Source organism: Boleophthalmus pectinirostris, unplaced genomic scaffold (genome assembly GCF_026225935.1).
Source record: "Boleophthalmus pectinirostris isolate CB_2022bp ecotype Guang Dong unplaced genomic scaffold, ASM2622593v1 HiC_scaffold_15, whole genome shotgun sequence".
Classification (NCBI taxonomy): domain Eukaryota; kingdom Metazoa; phylum Chordata; class Actinopteri; order Gobiiformes; family Gobiidae; genus Boleophthalmus; species Boleophthalmus pectinirostris.
The window spans coordinates 7,443,977-7,465,033 of NW_026571070.1; the positions used below are offsets into that span (position 1 = coordinate 7,443,977).

A 21,057-nucleotide genomic window follows, 5' to 3' on the forward strand; every position below is an offset into this window, starting at 1 on the left:
AATTATAGTATAGCCAAAAGAACAGCATTTCTATAGAAACAAGCAGGACCTCCTCAAGACCAAATAAGAGTCAAGTTTGTGGAGATGCAAGCCCGCTCACGGTAAAGACACCGTTTTCTAAGTTTATTCAGTGCAGTAAATGCTACCAATATGCGAAAAGGCTTTTATTTTAGTCTTTTTTAAACTAAAAAGTTGCACAATGTGGCTTTAAAGTGGACTTAATATGTAAAATTGACTTTCAGGAGCTTTTGAACATGGTGTTTCTTCGTCTTTAGCTTATTCAGAGTTTTAGTTTTATTGATTCATGCTTGTTTCTGTATTCTTCTACATTCAAGGCTTGAGTGCGCAGAAAATTTTACTTTTCACTCACCCCCTATCTCCGCCCACTGCTCTGTACTTGTAACTGTGGTAATTCAAAACAGTTTGATTCTAGATCATTCATGCACAGCAAAAACTGGACGGTTAAAATTTCAGGGTGAGTTGTTTTTAAAGAAGAAATACTCCCACACACTTTCTCACTCTTGATTATTCTTTTATTAGTGCAACGTTTCAGTCCCACAGACCTTCTTCAGGTATAAGGACAGCCCCTTCCGCTCCCGTTATAGAAGTAAAGGGACTTCCCCCTCAAGAGTCATGATCCAATCACAACAGTGACAAATAAAACATTTACAATTAGATCCCAATAAAACTATTCACCAACCTCTTGTGAATTAAAACACCTGGATAATTATTAGCAGTGTTGGGGAGTAACAGATTACAAACCAGGACTAAACCAGGACTAAAACCAGGACTAAACCAGGTCTAAAACCAGGTCTAAACTGGGCTTAAACCAGGACTAAAATAGGACTAAAATGGGACTAAACCAGGACTAAAACCAGACAAAAAACTGACTAAAAATAGGACTAAAACAGAACTAAAAACAGGACTAAACCAGGACTAAAACAGAACTAAACCAGGACTAAAAACAGGACAAAAATAGGACTAAAAATAGGACTAAAATAGGACTAAAAACAGGACTAAAACAGGACTAAACCAGGACTAAAACAGGACAAAAATAGGACTAAAAATAGGACTAAAATAGGACTAAAACCAGGACTAAAACAGAACAAAAACAGGACTAAAACAGGACAAAAATAGGACTAAAACAGAACTAAAACAGAACTAAAACAGGACTAAACCAGGACTAAAAACAGGACTAAAACAGGACTAAAACCAGGACTAAAACCAGGACTAAAACAGGACTAAAACCAGGACTAAAACCAGGACTAAAACAGGATTTAACAGGACTAAACCAGGACTAAAAACAGGACTAAAACAGGACTAAAACCAGGACTAAAACAGGACTAAAACAGGACTAAAACCAGGACTAAAACAGGATTTAACAGGACTAAATCATGCTGCGTGGACGTGTCTCCTCCTCTTCTATTAATAATATGTTTAATTTGGTTAAGTAAAGTCTGGGCTTTTTTATTTTCTTTTAGCAGACAAAACATCTTATGTCACAATATCCGAGTCTTTGCTTCTCTACAACAAATCAAGTAATCCAAAGTCTTCAGATTACGTTACTCACTTTAAGTAATTTCATGGATTACATTACAAACTACATTCTGGTGTATGTAATCTGTAATCTGTAGGGGAATACATTTAATAAAAAATAACCTTCCCAACACTGATTATTAGAAAACTATATAGTTAATTATCCACATTAAAAAGTTAAGTTTCATGAAACAGACTAAATTTAACATGAACCTCGCTCATGGCTCAAAGGGAGGACGTATATATGAGCTCTTCATTTCAACACTTTTTTTCATAACATTACATTAAACAGCAATTCATCATTTAAGCCTTTAGGACTAAGACTTTGTAGAGTGAAAATCCAGGCTTAAAAAGTGTTATTTTAACTGTTTGAAAGTTAAATGTGGGTTCGATTTGGGGTTATTTGCCAGAGTTGATATGGTTGAGGTTGATTCAGATTCCCCTTAGTATTAATTTGGCACCTTCCACCCACCACTTCAAACTCCCACGAGAGAAGACCAGTTTGAACCAGTTTTCATCTTAAATTAAAGGTTGTATGGAGGATTTTTTTTTTTAGTTTAAAATTGTCATTGAAAGTTTAAAATACCATTACAGAGACGCAGCAGCCTTTTAATTATGATGACCGAAAAAAAAAGAAAGTATGAAAATCTATCAACTGTGGACGTAGTGAGGAAAGATAAACATCAGCCAATAGAAAACGAGGCTCCCTCTTTTTCTATTGGCTGTTAGGTTGTCAGTCAAACTCCCTACATTTTTAGTGTAACTGTCTCGTCGGCGCTCGGGGATTTCGTGGTTTATGCAGCGGTTCTTTGAGGCTTTTTCAAACTGTAGCTTCCTTGCAATTTGCACAAAGTTTGTTGCGACGGCGGACGAGAATCCACGACCAGTTCGCCGCAAAAGAAAGTCCGAAGGGTCTAAAAACTGACGCGTCGGTCGCTAAAATATTTCTAGGGAGGTCACTTCAACAGTAATTCTGAACATGCACTGGATGTAAACAAATGTGATTTCTGACTGTCACTGTATTTCGCTTCCCTTAAAAAATCCTCTATACAACCTTTAACTAAAGTCAGTCGACCCGTTTCAGAAATTAAACAGTTTCAGATCAGTATTGTAGATGAAAACAGTGAAAACTATACAACAATGAGCTACACATGTTAATACTAAATACTAGGGGAGTAACATTAACCGAAATATTGTGATATTGTATCGTCAAAAGGCTCTCAATAATATCGTGGACCATCACAATATATCGAATTAGACGTTTCTCTGCTTAAATTCATTGTTATGGTGCAGCAATAGATCAAAAACTACATAGACCATGATCCTTTGCTTCATTTTGGTGCAAACTACAAGAAGAAATAAGCACGTTTAAGTTTTAGTTGTTTGGATTAAGTCTTGTCAAGGCATTTTAAGAGGAAAAAGCCGCATATTAACAGTTTTAGCTGTTTAGGCTCCACAAAATATCTCAATAAATATTGTTACATCCCTACTAAAAATTCCACATAAGCGTAATAAATCTGTGTATCGTTCGTTCATTCGTTTTCCAATATAAAACCAAAAATAAGAAAAGGAAAACACAACTATTTTCTTCATTATTTGTCTCCAAAACCAAAATGAAAAACTGGATAACGATTTGTTTTTTCAGTTTTCAGTTGAGTTTAAATGAATCATGGAAAAAACGGATAACGACGGACTGAATCAGGACTGAATCAGGACTAAAACAGGACTAAAACAGGACTAAACCAGGACTAAAACAGAACTAAAACAGGACTAAACCAGGACTAAAACAGGACTAAACCAGGACTAAAACAGGACTAAAACAGGACTAAAACAGGACTAAACCAGGACTAAAACAGAACTAAAACAGGACTAAACCAGGACTAACAGGACTAAACCAGGACTAAAAGAGGACTAAACCAGGACTAAAACAGGACTAAACCAGGACTAAACCATTTTTAGTCTTGGTCTAAGTCCCGGTCTCAATCATGGTCTGGTCCCGGTCTCAATCATGGTCTGGTCCCGGTTTCAGTTCCAGTCTTGTCCCAGTCTCAGTCCCGGTTTCAGTCCAGATCTGGTCAGGGTCTCGGTCCTAGTCTGGTCGCGGTCTCAGTCCTGGTCTGGTTGCGATCTCGGTCCCGGTCTGGTTGCGATCTCGGCCCCGATATGGTCTTGGTCTGGTCCTGGTCTGGTCCCGCCGTCAGTCCTGGTCTAGTCCTGTTCTGGTCCCGGTCTGGCCTCAGCCTCAGTCCTGGTCTGGTCCCATTGTGGTCCTGGTCTGGTCCTGGTCTGGACCTGGTCTGGTCCTGTCTTGTCCCGGTCTCAATCACGGTCTGGTCCCGGTCTGGTCCTGGCCTCAGTCCTGGTCTGGTCTCGGTTTGGTCCTGATCTCAGTCCCGGTCTCAATCACGGTCTGGTCCTGGTCTGGTCCCAGCCTCACTCCTGGTCTAGTCTCGGTTTGATCCCATTCTGGTGCCGGTCTGGACCTGGTCTGGTCCCGGACCTGGTTTAGTCCTGGTTCAGTCCTAGTTCAGTCCGTATGCAGCGCAGTCATGGAATCACGTAACGGGAAACGGCCATTATTGTTTTTTGTTTTTTTTTTTCATTATTCATTTAAACACAAAATTGAAAACTGAAAAAACAAATCATTACCCGTTTTTTCATTTTGGTTTTGGAGACAAATAATGAAGAAAATTGTTGTTTTTTCATTTTCTTATTTTTGGTTTTATATTGAAAAACAAATGAACGAACGACACTCAGATTGTAATATGTTTTCTTCAAGCTTCATTCAGTCTTTGCTGTTGTCTGGACCTGGGTTAGTCCTGGTTTAGTTCTAGTTTAGCCCCATCGTTTCGCTCTAAAGCACCAGAACTTGCTTAAACTTGCCGTCGTCTCACCTCGCATTTTCTCGTTTCCGTGTTTCGTTTCGGTCTTCGAAAGTTTCATTCCGCGTTGGCCATTTTGTCGGTATTTCTGTTAAAAGTTTCATAATGACTACAATACAAAAGTACATCTATTCCAACAGCGGAAATGGTTTTATTTAAATCGCGGCGTCGACTCAGCCTCGCGCGGGGAAGGGGGAAGGTGCTGTGTCTGGTGATTTGGTTAAATACAGAAAATGAACTTCCCTCAGGGGCCAATAAAAACCAATGCGCCTTCATTTAGTCGGTGATAGAAGCGTGTGGGGCTCCCTGTTTTGAATACTGAGCGTGCACACGGACAATCATACACACCAGCTATTAAAAACTCTGCAGACTTAAAGCTACAGTGTGTAACTTTCTACAGGTAGCACGTCACCAGTATCATTGTGTTGTTTTATTGATTTATTTATTCATATGGCTCTATTTTTACTCTGTTGTTTGTTGTTTATTACGTTTTTATTGTATTAAATAGATTTTTTTGTTTGTTTTTTTCTCTATGTGCAGCGCTTGGGAAACTGTTTTCAAATGCGCGGTAGAAATAAAGCGGATTTTATTGGATTCTGTGGAAATAGAAAGTTAAAACCATAATTTGGAGCATTTTCCATGGAGATTGATATGTTTTATACCAAACTGTGGAAGATTAGAGTTAAGGGAACTGCATTTCCATGGAAACAAGCAGGAAAAAACTCTTCCAGACAAAATAAGAGTCAGGTTTGTGGAGATGCAAGCCCGCTTCCAGTAAAGATATATATTTTTTGTACATTTTCCGCACAATAAACACAAAGAAAATTAAAAGAAAAAAGTCGCACCAGCCAAAAATTGCTTAATGAAGAAGAAAAAAAAAAACATATATTATACACACTAAACTGGACGGAAGAATTTTTGCCGCAAATTGTTTTTGAGGTCGCTGAAAAAGAAGAGAAGAGGAAAAGGAGCAAAGCCAAACTGAGGTGATTCTTGGAGATCTCGTCCAGCGATGGCGCGACCGAAGCAGAGGAAGGGTCTAAAAACTGACGAGTCGGTCGCTGAATTACTTCTAGACAGGAAACTTCAACAGTAATTCTGAATGCGCACAAGAACTGTCACTGTATTTCTTTCCCTTAAAAAAATCCTCTATACAACCTTTAATGAAGAAGAAAAAAAAAAACTACATATATAAGTCACACTTTTTGGAAATTTTGAAATTTATTTTAGAAAATCAGACAGCAGGAACCAACATTTCATCTTGAAAGGCAAGTTCTAGTGATAACAATAGAACAGAAAACAACAGACTGTTAACGTCACATATGAACAGTTCTTCAGATAAACTATAACATAAACAACAGAACAGAACAAGTTTAACAAACTCTCCATCTCACTCCAAATCACTAAATCCATTCAGTCCTTCATCCTCTGTGTCACTTCTGAGCAACTCAGAGACCACGTAGCTGTCATCAGACTCGGCATCAGTTCCAGTTAGAATTATTCCGGCCTTTCTGAATCCCGACAGGATGGTTTCAGTGTCACTGAAGTCCAGGCTTTGTCCATCCATCCAATGACTTCCAAGAAAGTTGCACGGCGCACCCTCTCAGTTGCCATGAAGCTGTGTTCTCCATAGTGCCGAAACGTTGCACGGTTTGTCCTAGTAAATTTCACAGTTTGCAAGTAAGACGGTGTGCGGGATTTTTCTGTATATAAAGATTCTGTATTTAAAAATCTGTTTACTTTGATTATCCTGCTTTATTTTTATTGTGTCATTGGCATTAAGTAGTTTCAGTTTTATTGTTAATTGCAGTGCGTCTTTGTACCAATATATTGTGCTTCGTGACACTCGAGTGGAAAAGTTACACAGTGCACCTTTAACGTAAGCTAAGAAAAAGTTAAAATAAGTCATTAGATGAGTAGAAATGGGTTATCGTGAGTGTTATAATTGCTGCCAGTGCACTTATATCCCGCTGTTACATCACTGAAACCAGCTTGTCTCTTTTTCTTTTTCTTTTTTAACTCAAGTTCAACCTGCTCCACACATTTCTGACAATTATCCCTAAAGCTTTAAATGTCAAGTTGAAAATTAGATGAAGAACTTTGCCACACAAAACTGCCAACCCAACCACTCTAAAATACTTGAAGTAATTAAAGGTGCATTGTGTAATCTCCGTGGAAATATTATTGCTTTGTCTGGAATCGGTGGCGTAGTGGGGATTTTTTAAAGTGGGGGCACGCGATTCCCGACGTCATCGTTCCCCCCGAATTCACTTTTAGTACAAACGTAAAGGCTCCAGTCCAGGAAAAATCTGTAATATTTGATGTTGTTTTACTAAAAATGATGCGGATATGATTCATAATCACCTACAGGACAGAAATCCTAGACTACAGCACATGAACCAGGACTAAATCAAGACTAAAACAGGACTAAAAGGACTGAACTGAACCAGGACTAAACCAGGACTAAAACAGGACTAAAATAAAACGGGACTAAAACGGGACTGAACCAGGACTGAACCAAAACTAAACCAGAAACAAGGCTAAAACAGGACTGAACCAGGACTAAACCGGGACTAAACCAGGACTGAACCAGGACTAAACCAGGACTAAAACAGGACTAAAATAAAACGGGACTAAAACGGGACTGAACCAGAACTAAACCAGAAACAAGGCTAAAACAGGACTGAACCAGGACTAAACCAGGACTAAACCGGGACTAAACCAGAACTGAACCAGGACTAAACCAGGACTAAAACAGGACTAAAATAAAACGGGACTAAAACGGGACTGAACCAGGACTGAACCAGAGCTAAACCAGAAACAGGGCTAAAACAGGACTGAACCAGGACTAAACCGGGACTAAACCAGGACTGAACCAGGACTAAACCAGGACTAAAACAGGACTAAACCAGGACTAAAACAGGACTAAAATAAAACGGGACTAAAACGGGACTGAACCAGGACTGACTAAACCGGGACTGAACCAGGACTGAACCAGGACTAAACCAGGACTAAACCAGGACTAAACCAGGACTAAAACAGGACTATACCAGAACTGAACCAGGACTAACCCGAGACTAAAACAGGACTACAGGAGTAAACCAGGACTAAACCAGGACTGAACCAGGTCTAAACCAGGACTAAAACTGGACTAAAACAGGACTAAAGGACTAAAACCAGGACTATACCAGGACTGAACCAGGACTAAACCGAGACTAAAACATGACAACAGGATTAAACCAGGTCTAAACCAGGACTAAACCAGGACTAAACCAGGATTAAACCAGGTCTAAACCAGGACTAATCTTGGACCCGAGAGCGAGAGAGACAACCCCGAGCCCGTGGAGTAGAGTGTTCGCAAAGGACGATCGGATGACAGCTGCGCTTAGCTCCGTCGGGGGTGGAGTTGTGCGCCGGTCCTTTCACCCACTGTCACCCGACACTCAGTCCTGGTTCAGTTCTGGTTTAATCCTTGTTTAGATCTGGTTTAATCTTGTTTTAGTCCTGGTTCAGTCCTGGTCCCTTATGTCTCAGGTCACTATAGGACAGTAGTGCAGATATCATGAGCTCGTGCAGTTTGTTTTCACCATCGCCAGTAGCTCCGGTTTGACATTTAAGTTGTAGCTATTTTATATTTGTTATTTTTTATATCTCACATGTGGATCTGTGGAGAGTCGCCCCACAGATCTGACCTGTTACTTGGTCCGGTTTGGTCTCCATGAAAATACTCTGGAAAAAAACGATATCTTGGTAAGTTAAAATTACTGAAATGAGTCGATTCAACTTGACAAGTAAAATGATCTACCAATGGAATAAGTGTATTTTTTTTCCTTAATTCAAGCAACATTCAATTCAGTTTCTTATTTTAAGTGCAAAAAGTTGTTGTTTTTCTTATTTTAAGTGTAGCAAGATGTATTTTCGTGTTTTAAGTACAAAAAGTCTCGTTCCACCGGCAGATAATTTTACTTGTCAATTGAAATTTACTCAAATCATGACAGAACTTTCTTAATTCAAGTCATCTTAACTTGACTAGATTCGTTTCTTTGCAGTGTAGAAAGGTTTACCGTAAAACATTCCAGACAAAGCAATAACATACCGTGATAATATCGTATCGTGAACCAAGTATCGAGTATCATATCGAATCAGGAGTGAGTGTAATTCCCAATCCCATCTACCCTGCAGTGTCCTGTTTATACCCAATGGGCTTTTTAACATGGCTATTTCCCAACACGCGGGATTGGACTGCGGGAATGAAAAACCAGCTTCGCTCAGAGAGGCTGCAGGACTTTCACAGAACTGTTTTATTTTTTACTATTTTCAATTTCCAAAGTGCTTTGTTTGTTACTTATAGCGGTCGAGCTGAAAACCTTATGTGGTGTGCGCGTAATAGCTCACAGTAAAATCAATAGAAAGCATTTGCCCTGCAGGATGCCAGTGCAGCTCAGGAGCCGGGAGAGACTGGATAAAGGTACAATGGAGAGAACACATACAAAAAGGCTAATACTTTCCCTCTGTTTTATGTCCACTAGCATTGATTCAATATAGACTGCTTCTACGGAGAGACTGCGCTTTTTTTTTTTTTAATATCGAAAACGTGACTGCGGAGAAAAAAATTGCATTGTGTGACTTTTCTGGTGGAGGTTTTCGTCAAATGCTTTTCTTCGTGGAGATGTTAATGCTTTGTCTGGTGTTAAACGGTTCTATCTTCACGGAGGCCAAACCAAGACCGAGTTGCAGGTCAGATCTGTGGAGAGGCTCACAGTCCGAATGAGTAATTGATGAGTTTTGTAGGTATGTTTGAGCTGTAAAACCACCTGTAATTGAATAAATGTAAAGTAGAGCTGTTTAATGTCACATTGTGGAACATTCCAGGCAGAACCAACAAGAAAGTTACAAAATGTAGCTTTAAGTAAGGGTCAGGTCAAGTGGTAACGGAGGGAAACGGGGCAGATTTTTGACATTCAAATGTCTCTTATTCAGAAACTAGAGGGACTATTGAAATAAGTAAAGTATCAGAATGTAGGAAAGAGTTACACTCCAACAGGGTAAAGTTAAACCTGTGATATTCTTTCAAGTTGTTGACAAAAAATTTAAAAACTCATGTCGGTAACGGAGGGAATGAAATATGCAGCACTTTTTGGGCAATAAATACCAAACAGTGATAACTCTTGGTTCTCACTTACATATCCTTAACAAACTGGTTTGAATATTTGCTTCATATAGTTTTCTACCATATGGTACAAGATTAGGTTGAAAAACCTTTTTTTGAGTCATGAGATTTTTTATTAAGAAAGGTCATGGTAATGGAGGGAAAATTGTGCAAGCAAGTAGAAGGTGCATGATTTTGCATAATTTCTCAGCTTTTTTCTTCCAAATACTTTAATATTACTTCAAAATGAAAGGAAACTATTTCTATAAAATATCTCAGTCCTTCCAAGCAAATTTTTAGCATTTTAAATACATAAATATAAATAAAAAAGTACCTTCATCAACAGTTCAAAGATGGAATAACACAAGATATGATGAAATACATCCATTTATTTACATGATTTTTGGGTCTTTGAAATTTGGGAAATAATTGTTGTTCCATGTTTCATACATGGTCTGTTTAAAACATATGTAACTTTAGAACCAAAAATGGTACAGAAAAAAGGTCAACAGTTTCATAAACTAGAGTACATATGTATCTGTTCAATACATTTTTATATCAGATGCATTAACTTGAATTTTTGGCCTCGTTGTTTACTTCTGCTTGACCAGGCCCTAAGACTAACCTTACTTCAAAAATAATATTACTCAAGTACTAAGTAGTGATCCAAGTAGTAGTTCTTGGATAATCAGTTGTGTGTGTGTGTGTGTATAAATAACTAACAAAATAAATAAATAAATAAAAATAATGTTTCAGTCTGATATAAAGTAATAATGAAGGAGTGTTAATGGTTCTCTAACTTGACCTTAACTGTGCAACTTTTTTTGTAGTGTGGGGTCTGCCACCTGCTTGTCTCCATGGAGATGTTATTGGTTTTCCTGGAATGTTCCACTGTATGGCTTTATTAAATTATTTTGTAAAGGGACAGCACATATTAATGAACCTTTAAAAAATGTAAATATGTAAAGATTAGAGCCAAACTGATCCATCGTATTCAGCTACAGGTCGGAAAACATGCATTCTCACTGTGAGCGTGCTTGCCTCTCCACAGATCTGATACTGTAACTGGCCTGATGACATCTCTAGCTCAAAATTGGCTCCTATAACCGACCGCTAGCCTCATGAGCTTCATTTGACTGGAGCCGAACGGTATGGGTGATGTCAAACTTCTTTATACAGTCAAAGAGTGCACGTTTAAAGGTACACTATGTCACTTTTTTGATTGGGGATCTGTCATCTGCTTGTTTCTATGGATTCTATTTATTGCTCTGCCTGGAATGTTCCATTAAACAGCTTTACTTTACATTTATTCAACTACAAGTGTTTCTATAGCTCAAAAATACCTAGAAAAACAAGGCAGAAGGAGAAATTTAATTTGTCTGCTGGACAAAAGTTTATTTGATCGATACGTTTTGCAGCTCATCCAAAGCTGCTTCTTCGACAGGCTGGCACCACCTAGTGCCTCCGCTCAATTTAATGTCTCTCCAGCGACTAGGTCAGGAATCAAAATACACTAGACCGGAAGTACGAACACGGGCTCCAACCAATCATCGAAGAGCCGTACATTCTGTGTTGGCAACGATTCCCGAGATCGAGGATTTAAAGCAGGAACAATGAAAATGTTTGGTGAATTTTATCAAGGAGAAAAATGTTATTGCCCTTCTTCCTACGGGATTTGGTGCATTACATACGTCACAACCAAATAGCAGCGATTGGTTAAATAAAAAAGTACCTGTCTACCATAGGGGTGTGCAAAAATATGAAATGTCAATATATCGTTGGGGTATATTTTATTGCATTATTTTGTTACAATGCTACAGTTTTGTTGCTTGTTTAGTGGAAGGAAGATCATTTATGCGACACATTTGGCATTTTCACTGTTTTGAGGGTTAAAATGTTTGTGTTTCATGTGAACTTTGAACAAGAAGTGGTTTAACAAAGACTTTTAGTGTCACAGCCATGTTTTAGACTTTATGTTTCACTGAACTGTATCGAATCGATTTGAAATATATCGTGTCGAACCGAAAGCTCACCGTATCGAGATATGTATCGTATCGTGGCCTATGTATCGATGTATGTATCGTATCGGCAGCTCCTTAACAATACCCAGCCCTAGTCTACCATCGAGCGCACGAATCCTAATGCTGTGAGGTCAGACGGTTTCCCACGAAGTGAAACCGGCTGATGAATCAGGCTAGCTGCTTCTTCAGTTCTGGTCAGACGCTAGAGGGAGGAGCTAACTACACTGAAACTACTCTGAAACTAGCACCTGCTTGTTTACAGTTTCTTAGCTCAGCCTATTGAATTTGCAGTGAGTGTGGGGGTCATATTAACATCATCATTCAGGACCTTCTGTTCTCGATTCTACCTGGACGACTGACGGATTTTACACACATCTAGAAAAACAAGTAATCTGATTATGAGCAGGGTTGCCTCTCCACAGATCTATCCTGTAACTTGGCCTCCGTGAAACATTCCAGACAAAGCAATAAGATCTTCTTGGAGAAAACAATTTGAAAATAATGACCCTCCATCAGAAAAGTTCAACAACACACATTAAATTACCTACATTTTTACTTTGCTAATAGTTAGATATCGTTAAAAATATTTAGAGATATTCTGGTATTGATCTCTGTTGCTCGGAGTAGTTTCCATTCTAGAGTTTCTACACCCACTCTATTTACATTTTACATACAACCCGACTGCGTTGTTTGCGCATCGCAGTGAATTAAATTGACAAGTGACTCCCTATTGTTTATAACGCAGCGTGTAATGAAAAAAAATGAGAAACCATTAAGTCAATGTAAACAACCTGAATAATGTATAGCGTTTACATTGTGTTTTTCTCGCTCCTCAAAGCACAAACCAATGCATACTTTATCTATTATTCTTTGTTATTAACACGCAGCTCGAGGGCCTGGACGACGAAAACAAGGCATTTCTCTAAATTTAAACTCTTGTAAAATAATGAATACACAATACAGACGCGCTCCCATGTTCCACTTGTAACGCACTTCAAACGCACAAAGAAAACAGATGCGTTTCCGTGTTTCCCCCTGGGGTAAAAGTAAGACAAATGCCTTTCATGACATGTTTTATTCATGTGCGACAGCGAAATTGGTTAAATAATGACGTTTCCATGACGGAGCCCCGGTTGTAAATTTGCAATCGCGCTCGCAGGTACAGTTCGGGTCGCGTGTGTAATGTTACTTACGCCGCAGTGCCGTGTGCAGAGGTGTGAGTGATGGGTATCGGAGTTGCGTTCGCGTTGGTATCAGTTACGGCTGAAGGAGCGCTCGGGTCCGTCTCCCGGCGAGAGGCAGACGGCGGCGTTTTACAAGTAATCGGCAAAAATGAATCAATGTTCCCGGATCAATACAGTTGGGTCATTGTTATTTTAGATGATAACTGGGCAATATGACAAGAAAAATAAAACACTCTTATTGATTTTAAAATGGTTTTCACAATACATTTCGCAATACAGCCATGTAACATAAAATTGTAGTTACATTTCTGGCATTTCTTCAGAGATTCTTGGTCAGGACCCAAGAGTATAAGAGCTTAAATGTACACTAATTGAATTTTGATCACAATTTTGATTTGTGATTCAAACAATTTCCAAACTCATATAATCGAGCTGAAACAAGTTTATTTTGGGATATTTTTTATATAAATAAGTTTATTTATTTTAAGAGATTGTAGAACAGCTGGATATCAAAGTACATTTTATTCATGTTTTATACATTGCAAATCTGTTCTAAGGTACATATCTGTATCCTATATTTATTTTCTATTTGACAGTTGTGTGTAAATTATCAATAACAAAGGTTTTTTTTTTAGAGAGACATGCTGTATAAAAGCATTGTGTCACAAAAAAAAAAAAAAATTTGAATAATCGTGATTTCAATATTGACCAAAATAATCGTGGTAATGATTTTCTCCATAATCGAGCAGCCCTAGATCAGTCTGCTTGTCCCCATGGAGATTTTTACTTGAATGACATTAAGCCTAACTATCTTAGATTTATTTAGGTTTTTTATTGCTCAAAAACACATTGAAAATGCCTTAAAAAACATGTATAAACACACTGGTGACATCACTCACTACTTAAAACCACAGTATATAACATTTTAGCCCCCCCCCCCCCCCCCCCCCCCCCAAAAAAAATTATATAAAAAAAAAAATAATATATATATATATATATTTAAAAAAAATTTATATAAATAAAATAAAACAAGAACTTGGTTGTGTTGTTGTTGTTTTTGTTGTTGTTTTTATTGCACTAAAAGACTTAAATAAAAATTAAAATAAAATGTTGTTAGTGTGAGTTTGCTTGCATCTCCACAAACCTGATTCTTACTTGGCCTGCCTGTTTCCATGGAAATGTTGTTCCTTTGGCTATAATCTTGCCTCTTGTACATTGCCTTATCTTCTGGGAGACGCCTGTGTCATTTCTAATCAAGAAAAAACGAACTTTACAGGATTTTGTGTGTTAAACGTGTGAATGAAACAAAACACAACTTCAGGTATGTTTAGGTTGAGGAAACATGTTAATATAGCTCAAAAATCTATTTAATATGGACCCTTTAAAGTTTTTTTTGTTCCATAGTTGTAATAGTCAATCCAGTCAAATGAAGCTCATTGATGTTCACAGTTATAGGAGCAAATTTGGAGATGAGTTCCATATTAGGAATAGGTATTTATTAATGGATATCCGAGTCTTACAATACGATATTTACTGCGATATTGTGGGAAAGCTCACGATATTGTGGGGAGGCTCTTAACAATATCCAAATCTCTCTTCTGTACAATATTTTCACAATATACATCTCACGGTACGATATTTATTGCAATATTTTGTGGAGGCTAAACAGCTAAAACTGTTAATATGTGACTTTTTCCTCTTAAAACACTTTGACAAGACTTAATCCAAAGAACTAAGACTTAAAAGTGCTTAGAACTGTTATTTCTTCTTGTAGTCTGCACTGAAATGGAGCAAAGGATCATGGTCTATGTAGTTCTCTCTTTTTTTTTAGCTATTGCTGCACCATAACTCTCAATTTAAGCAAAGAGACTGTGATTCAATATATTGTGATGGTCCAGGATATTATTGTGAGAACTCTGACGATGTGTTATCACGATATTTCGGTTATTGAATAAAAGTATCTTTAAGTCAAAATTTGTCAGGGGTATGAATAATTTTGGGCTTGACTGTTGCCTATCCACTCTGAGTCACACGGCCAGTCTGGTAAAGGCAGGACTGAACTGAAGTCAAACTGGCCCTGTGTCGGCTGTAAACGTCGTTCTCTGTGTGGTGTCGCTGCCCTAATCATGATATTTTTGTTAAATAAATACAACCACTGCTGGGGGTGGCGGCATAGGCTGTTTTCTATACAGACGTAGGCTAGTTATATCTGCATTTATTTGGAACCGGCGGGTATTTATCAAAATATACACCTGCACCCGGCGTTTAATTGAAACCCAGCTATTATTTGATATTTTACGGTACATACATACATAAATACATAAATAAATACACACAATCAAATAAAAGAAGAACTAATTAATGAATTAACTGCTACAATTTGATCTGGAAGTTCAAATAAATGCTTAAGTAAATGCTGCCAGACTGTATTCAGAATAGCAGTGAGCGGGGTTGTCTCTTCATATGTTTAGCTTAAGGTGTGAAAAAGTCTTGTCAAATTCAAATATTCTAAATGAGTCAGTGGTAAAAGCTCCCGTGCACAAATGGAGCAGAGTGTGTAGTGTTGCCACGAGCGCTGCCTGGTGCCGTCATCAGGGAGACATTTTCCGAGGATCCAAATTGAAGTTTAAATTAGGTTTAAGCTTTGGGAACATTTGGGATTGTTGCACTGAGAGAAAGAGCTTTTTGATTAAAAAGAACGCCGCGGTCACGTTTTAGAACAGTCTGTTTCCGCACAATTGTTTATCTCAACCTTTTAAACCCCAACTGCTCTTATACTTCATTTCTGTTATACAAATAGCATTTTTTTTGTTTGTTGAAAGGCGCTGTATTTGATTTTTAAAACATGAAAAATAGAACAAATTCATTTTAAACAGTTTGCAGTGGTCCAAAGTTAATTCCTCACTTACCTTATGTATCCAGAGCATCGTAGTTAGTCAACGTGGTGAGATTACAGATGCTTTTCTTCACAATTTTAAGATATCAGAACAGAGTTTTGCAGTGACATTAAAGATAACATGAACTCGCATGCTGCTTATGCTTTATATCTGCACTGGGGCAAGGATTCCATTGATAAAACTACGTGTATTATTAAAAGTGGTTATTCTAGTTTCTCAAAAATTTTTGCTACGTTCAGACTGCAGGGCTTAATGCTCAATTCAGATTTTTTTGTGAAATTTTTTGTGAAAAGCTTGCGAACACAGAAACAAATCTGGACGCAAATCGTTTCCGAGACGGTGATACAGTGATTCGTTTCAGTGTAAACATAGTCTAAGGCTACGTTCAAACTGCAGGGCTTAATGCTCACTTTGGATTTTTTTGTGAAATCCGATTTATTTTTTGCGAGGTCGTTCACATTTCCAATTAAATGAGACTTGTACATGATCTCCAGTGTGAACTTTAAACGCCCCAGAAGTGTCCCGCATGCTCATTGGAGAAAACGATGACATCACACGTAGCGAGCAAACTCAGTGTGTCTGGAAGTCACCTAAGCCTTCAGTAGTGCTCCGTCTGAAACAATCCACGTCTCAATAACTATTTTATGGTTATAAAAGCCATTGTATTATACAAGTACAGAAGTACAATATAAAGAGCCGTTGCATCGCAGATAGATAACTCCTGTAGCCACAGAAGTGGGCGTGGTACGCGGGCTTATGCCATCCACCCACTTCTCCCGATGTGAGATATAAAAAAATAACAAATATAAAATTAGTTCAACTTAAATGTCAAACTGGAGTGATTGGCAATGGTGAAAACAACCTGCATGTGCTCATGATCTCTGCAGTACTGTCCTATAGTGACCTGAGACATTAGGGGACCGGGACTGAACCGGCCTCACAGAGCAAAGCACAACCGTCCCCCAGATTGTGGACACTCTGCTTTACTGTATATTATTTAATAATTGTAATAATATAATTAACATCAGTCTGTGATTCAGATATTTTTTTAGGCCAGCAGAGAAGGCCTTGCATGCCCTGACGCCCCACCACTGCCTAAACCTGAGGTGTCCAAACTTTTTTCATCAAGGGCCACATATCTAAACGCAGATGAAGCAGAGGGCTGATCGAGGGCCGTGGACTGACGCTCAGTACAGTGAATAATTGAAATATGTGCATGTTTAAACACGTTAGAATGAGCCATTAGTCTTTATTCAGGCTAAGATCCTTAAAACAACACACTAAATATTAAATATTAGCTTTATCAAGGTAGATTAAAAAAAAAAAAACTGCAGTAAGAAGTAATTAATTACATTTTTAGTTGCTGCAAGGTAATTTAGGCCAATTCACCTGGAAGAAAAATGTGTCTGAGGGCCATAGTTTGGACATGCCTGGCCTAAACGCTTGGTTTGTCTCCCAAAATACGGTCCAGTTCTTTGTAAAATTACACGTCCAATGCCGCTTTGTTTGTTTGAGTCTTTAGCCTTCTTGTATTTGGCTCACAGGCTCTTTATTTTTTGTTGACATTGGAGCCAGTTTTTTGGCAATCATTTCAAAAACCGCCCAGTTCCTATAAGACCCCTCCAGTTTGGCCTGAATACAGCGATCCCCCCAAATATGAATTCACTTTAATATTATAACTACTTCCTGACAACCTTGATACATATTTTCATGAAAACTCCTCACCTGTATTTGACCAGTTATTTTTATTTATTTGTGTATTCACTTTCTGCTTTTTCTCTTCCGCAGCTTCACTCCAACTCGGATAAGGGCGATGGGTCTGTCAGGTACATTCTGAGCGGAGAAGGAGCCGGGACTATTTTTATCATCGACGAGGTGACTGGAGATATTCACGCCACCAAGAGTCTGGATCGAGAGCGGAAATCGCACTACGTCCTGCACGCGCAAGCCCTGGACCGCAACACGGAGGACGCCCTCGAACCCAAGTCGGAATTCATCATCAAAGTTCAGGATATCAATGACAACGCTCCCAAATTCCCAGACGGGCCCTTCGTAGCAGACGTGCCGGAGATGTCGGAAGTGGGTGAGTAATGGAAAAAACACTACAGGACATGTTTTCATTGTTGGTTTTGATGGATGTTTTGAGTTGAAGCTAAAATGGGATTGTTGTGAGGTTTAAGACATGTTATAATGTTGTTACCTCCTCAAAAACAGACCTGGATTTGTGTTTTGTTCATTCGCACATGTTTGAGTAACACTTTATTATTAGCCCGTCTGTATCTCCAAAGCTCAAAATGCTCCTTTCAACAGCTCCTTTTACCTTTAGTTCAGTAGAAATAGGTAAGCCCAGGGCTGATATTGTCTAAAATGATTATAACAAAGGTGCATGGAGTTTAAAAACACAGTGAAGCACCTCCAGTATTACCACATGACATCACAAGGTGGCATGTTTTCAGTTTCAGAGAAGAACTTTACAGGATTTTGTGTGTTAAACATGTGTGAATGAAACAAAACACAACTTCAGGTATGTTTAGGTTGAGGAAACATGTTAATATAGCTCAAAAATCTATTTAATATGGACCCTTTAAAGTTTTTTTTTGTTCCATAGTTGTAATAGTCAATCCAGTCAAATGAAGCTCATTGATGTTCACAGTTATAGGAGCAAATTTGGAGATGAGTTCCATATTAGGAATAGGTATTTATTAATGGATATCCGAGTCTTACAATACGATATTTACTGCGATATTGTGGGAAAGCTCACGATATTGTGGGGAGGCTCTTAACGATATCCAAATCTCTCTCTGTACAATATTTTCACAATATACATCTCACGGTACGATATTTATTGCAATATTTTGTGGAGGCTAAACAGCTAAAACTGTTAATATGTGACTTTTTCCTCTTAAAACACTTTGACAAGACTTAATCCAAAGAACTAAGACTTAAAAGTGCTTAGAACTGTTATTTCTTCTTGTAGTCTGCACTGAAATGGAGCAAAGGATCATGGTCTATGTAGTTCTCTCTCTTTTTTTTTAGCTATTGCTGCACCATAACTCTCAATTTAAGCAAAGAGACTGTGATTCAATATATTGTGATGGTCCACGATATTATTGTGAGAACTCTGACGATGTGTTATCACGATATTTCGGTTATTGTTACATCCCTTTTAACGGACAAAGTAGAGAAATAAAAATGGTCAGTAATGTGCAATCTTAGGCTACGTTTGCACTGAAACTAATCACCGTATCTAAAAACGATCTGCATCCAGGCACATCGTTTCTGTGTCCGCAAGTCTTCTCTATCCACACAGCTTTGAGCATATTTGTTTACGTTTTACAGAAATGAAACTTAAAACCACATGGCAAATTTGCATAAACTGAGCGCTCAAAAAACATCTCGCTATTGTGCGCTGATGTGGTTCAGGTTCTGTCGGACTAAAGGACACGACTCAGTGGAACATGAGTGTTTTTTCTGTGACAGAGGGGTGTTCTGCTGATGGTGAGTCTGTTTTGTGTTTCTATCATGTTGGAGATGGTTCATGTGAAACTTTTCAGAGATTATACGTCTGCAGGTCGTACACACAGACCGTATATATGAATGGACATATATTCTAGCCTCTTAGCGTTTTGGTCTCGCGGCGCATAGACCTACATCAGAGTATCAGCATTTTCAGGTGTCCACACGGTGCCGGATCAGATCTGTACTCAAATTAATTCGGGGGAGCTGACGGCACCAGATCGTTCCGTCTCTGGAGCCGTTTTCAATCGGATTAATGTGGACGAAAACTGAATCCGCAACGAAAACGACTCGAATACCTACTACTACTAGCGTGGACGGGGCCTTAGAGAGTTACGCTGTGTTGGTTTAATCTTACAACTGATACTTTGCAGTGGCATCATGATGGGGGTGTGCTACATGTAGTTATCATGGTGACAAAGTGCGCACATTAGCAAAACACTGCCAAAAAGAGAGTTTTATGACACTCAGAAAAGCCAATAAAAGTGCAAAATAGCTTTAAACAGTACATTTTCAGGAGTCTGTGATCAATACGAGTGTTCATGGTTCTATTTCGGTGTTTGATTTCCAACAAAAAAGGTGAGAGTGACTAACTGAGAAACTGAAATTCTGTATGTGAGAGACGTGTTTAACAGCATTTCACCTGTTATAGTTCCAAATACGTCAGTTCTCTCGGGTCAAATTGTGTTAAAATGAAGCTCAGATTAAAGTCTAATTTGACTTACAGCCTTTCAGAGTGAGTAGTCCCTCCAGTGAAATACTCCAATGCATCGTATCCTCGGGCAAGACACTTTGACTTGCGTTTCGTGTGCGGCGTGTGCACGATCGATTGCTTCACAGAGCGCTAAGTATGACACCCACTTCTATGGATCATTTTCCACAGTCCATATATATCGACTTTTCAAACGCAAAGCTAAACATTAAGTCCGGTTGAACAAATCTCCCAGCTCCCGTCGCCTGTCGCCTGTTTGACTCATCATCATGTTTTGTAAGGCTGTGAATTTTTTTCCATTCTACACCAGTTTAAAGGTACTCAAAATGTACTCTTGTGAAGTTTGAGCCATATTGTAATGCTGTTACTTCATCAAAAACAGACCAGGAGTTGTGTTTAGTTTCATTCACACATGTTTGAGTAATCCTGGTTTATTAGTCTGTCTACATCTGCAAAGCTCAAAATGCTCTGTTCCACCTTGTGATGTCATGAAGCGGTAGTTTTTAAGTTAAAAGCTACATTTTACCTTTAGTTCAGTAGAGATTGGCGATTCTAGGTCTGAAATCATTTGACACCAGTCTCTTGCTATTTTTGCTACTTATTTTGAATTTATTATTACCATTTATATATTTTTTCTCTTTGTTATTACTTTGTTACTGTGATGTGTGAGCGAATGTGTCCAAATAATTTCCCTTGTGGATCAATGAAGTTTGTATAAGTCTAAGTTTAAATGATGATTATAGTGAAGGTGCGTGGAGTTCAAAATCACAGTGGATCACATAGGCTGCGTTCAGACTGCAGCCTGAAGTGACCCAAATCCGATTTTTTTGGCCCCTATGTGACCTGTATCTGATCTTTTAATGACAGTCTGAACGACACAGATCAGATTTTTTCAAATGTGACCCAAGCCACTTGGATATGTGGTCCTGAAACCGATACATATCTGATCTTTTCACATGCGACTTCAGTCTGAACGGCTAAAGCGCATTCATCCGACTTACACGTTATCAACAAGCCACAAACGTCACTATTCTGTGCTGAAGTAGGCGAAAATTGTTAATGAACTCCGTGTCACTGAAGTGAAGCACATCGCCACTCACCACTCTTGGTTACGTCTCCACATCCACACGTTCCTTTCAACGGACGTCTCTGCCGTTGCC

At 38.6% G+C, this 21,057-nt stretch overlaps 1 protein-coding gene across 1 annotated transcript in view; it reads left to right on the forward strand.

Annotated features, from left to right (window-relative positions):
- The window catches only part of LOC110156593 (cadherin-18), a 354,498-nt gene that overhangs the window by 69,694 nt on the left and 263,747 nt on the right, over positions 1-21,057 (forward strand). The window contains exon 2 of the mRNA XM_020920794.2: positions 17,458-17,752. Coding sequence (XP_020776453.1) covers positions 17,458-17,752 — 295 coding nt within the window. The remainder of the gene's footprint in view (positions 1-17,457; positions 17,753-21,057) is intronic.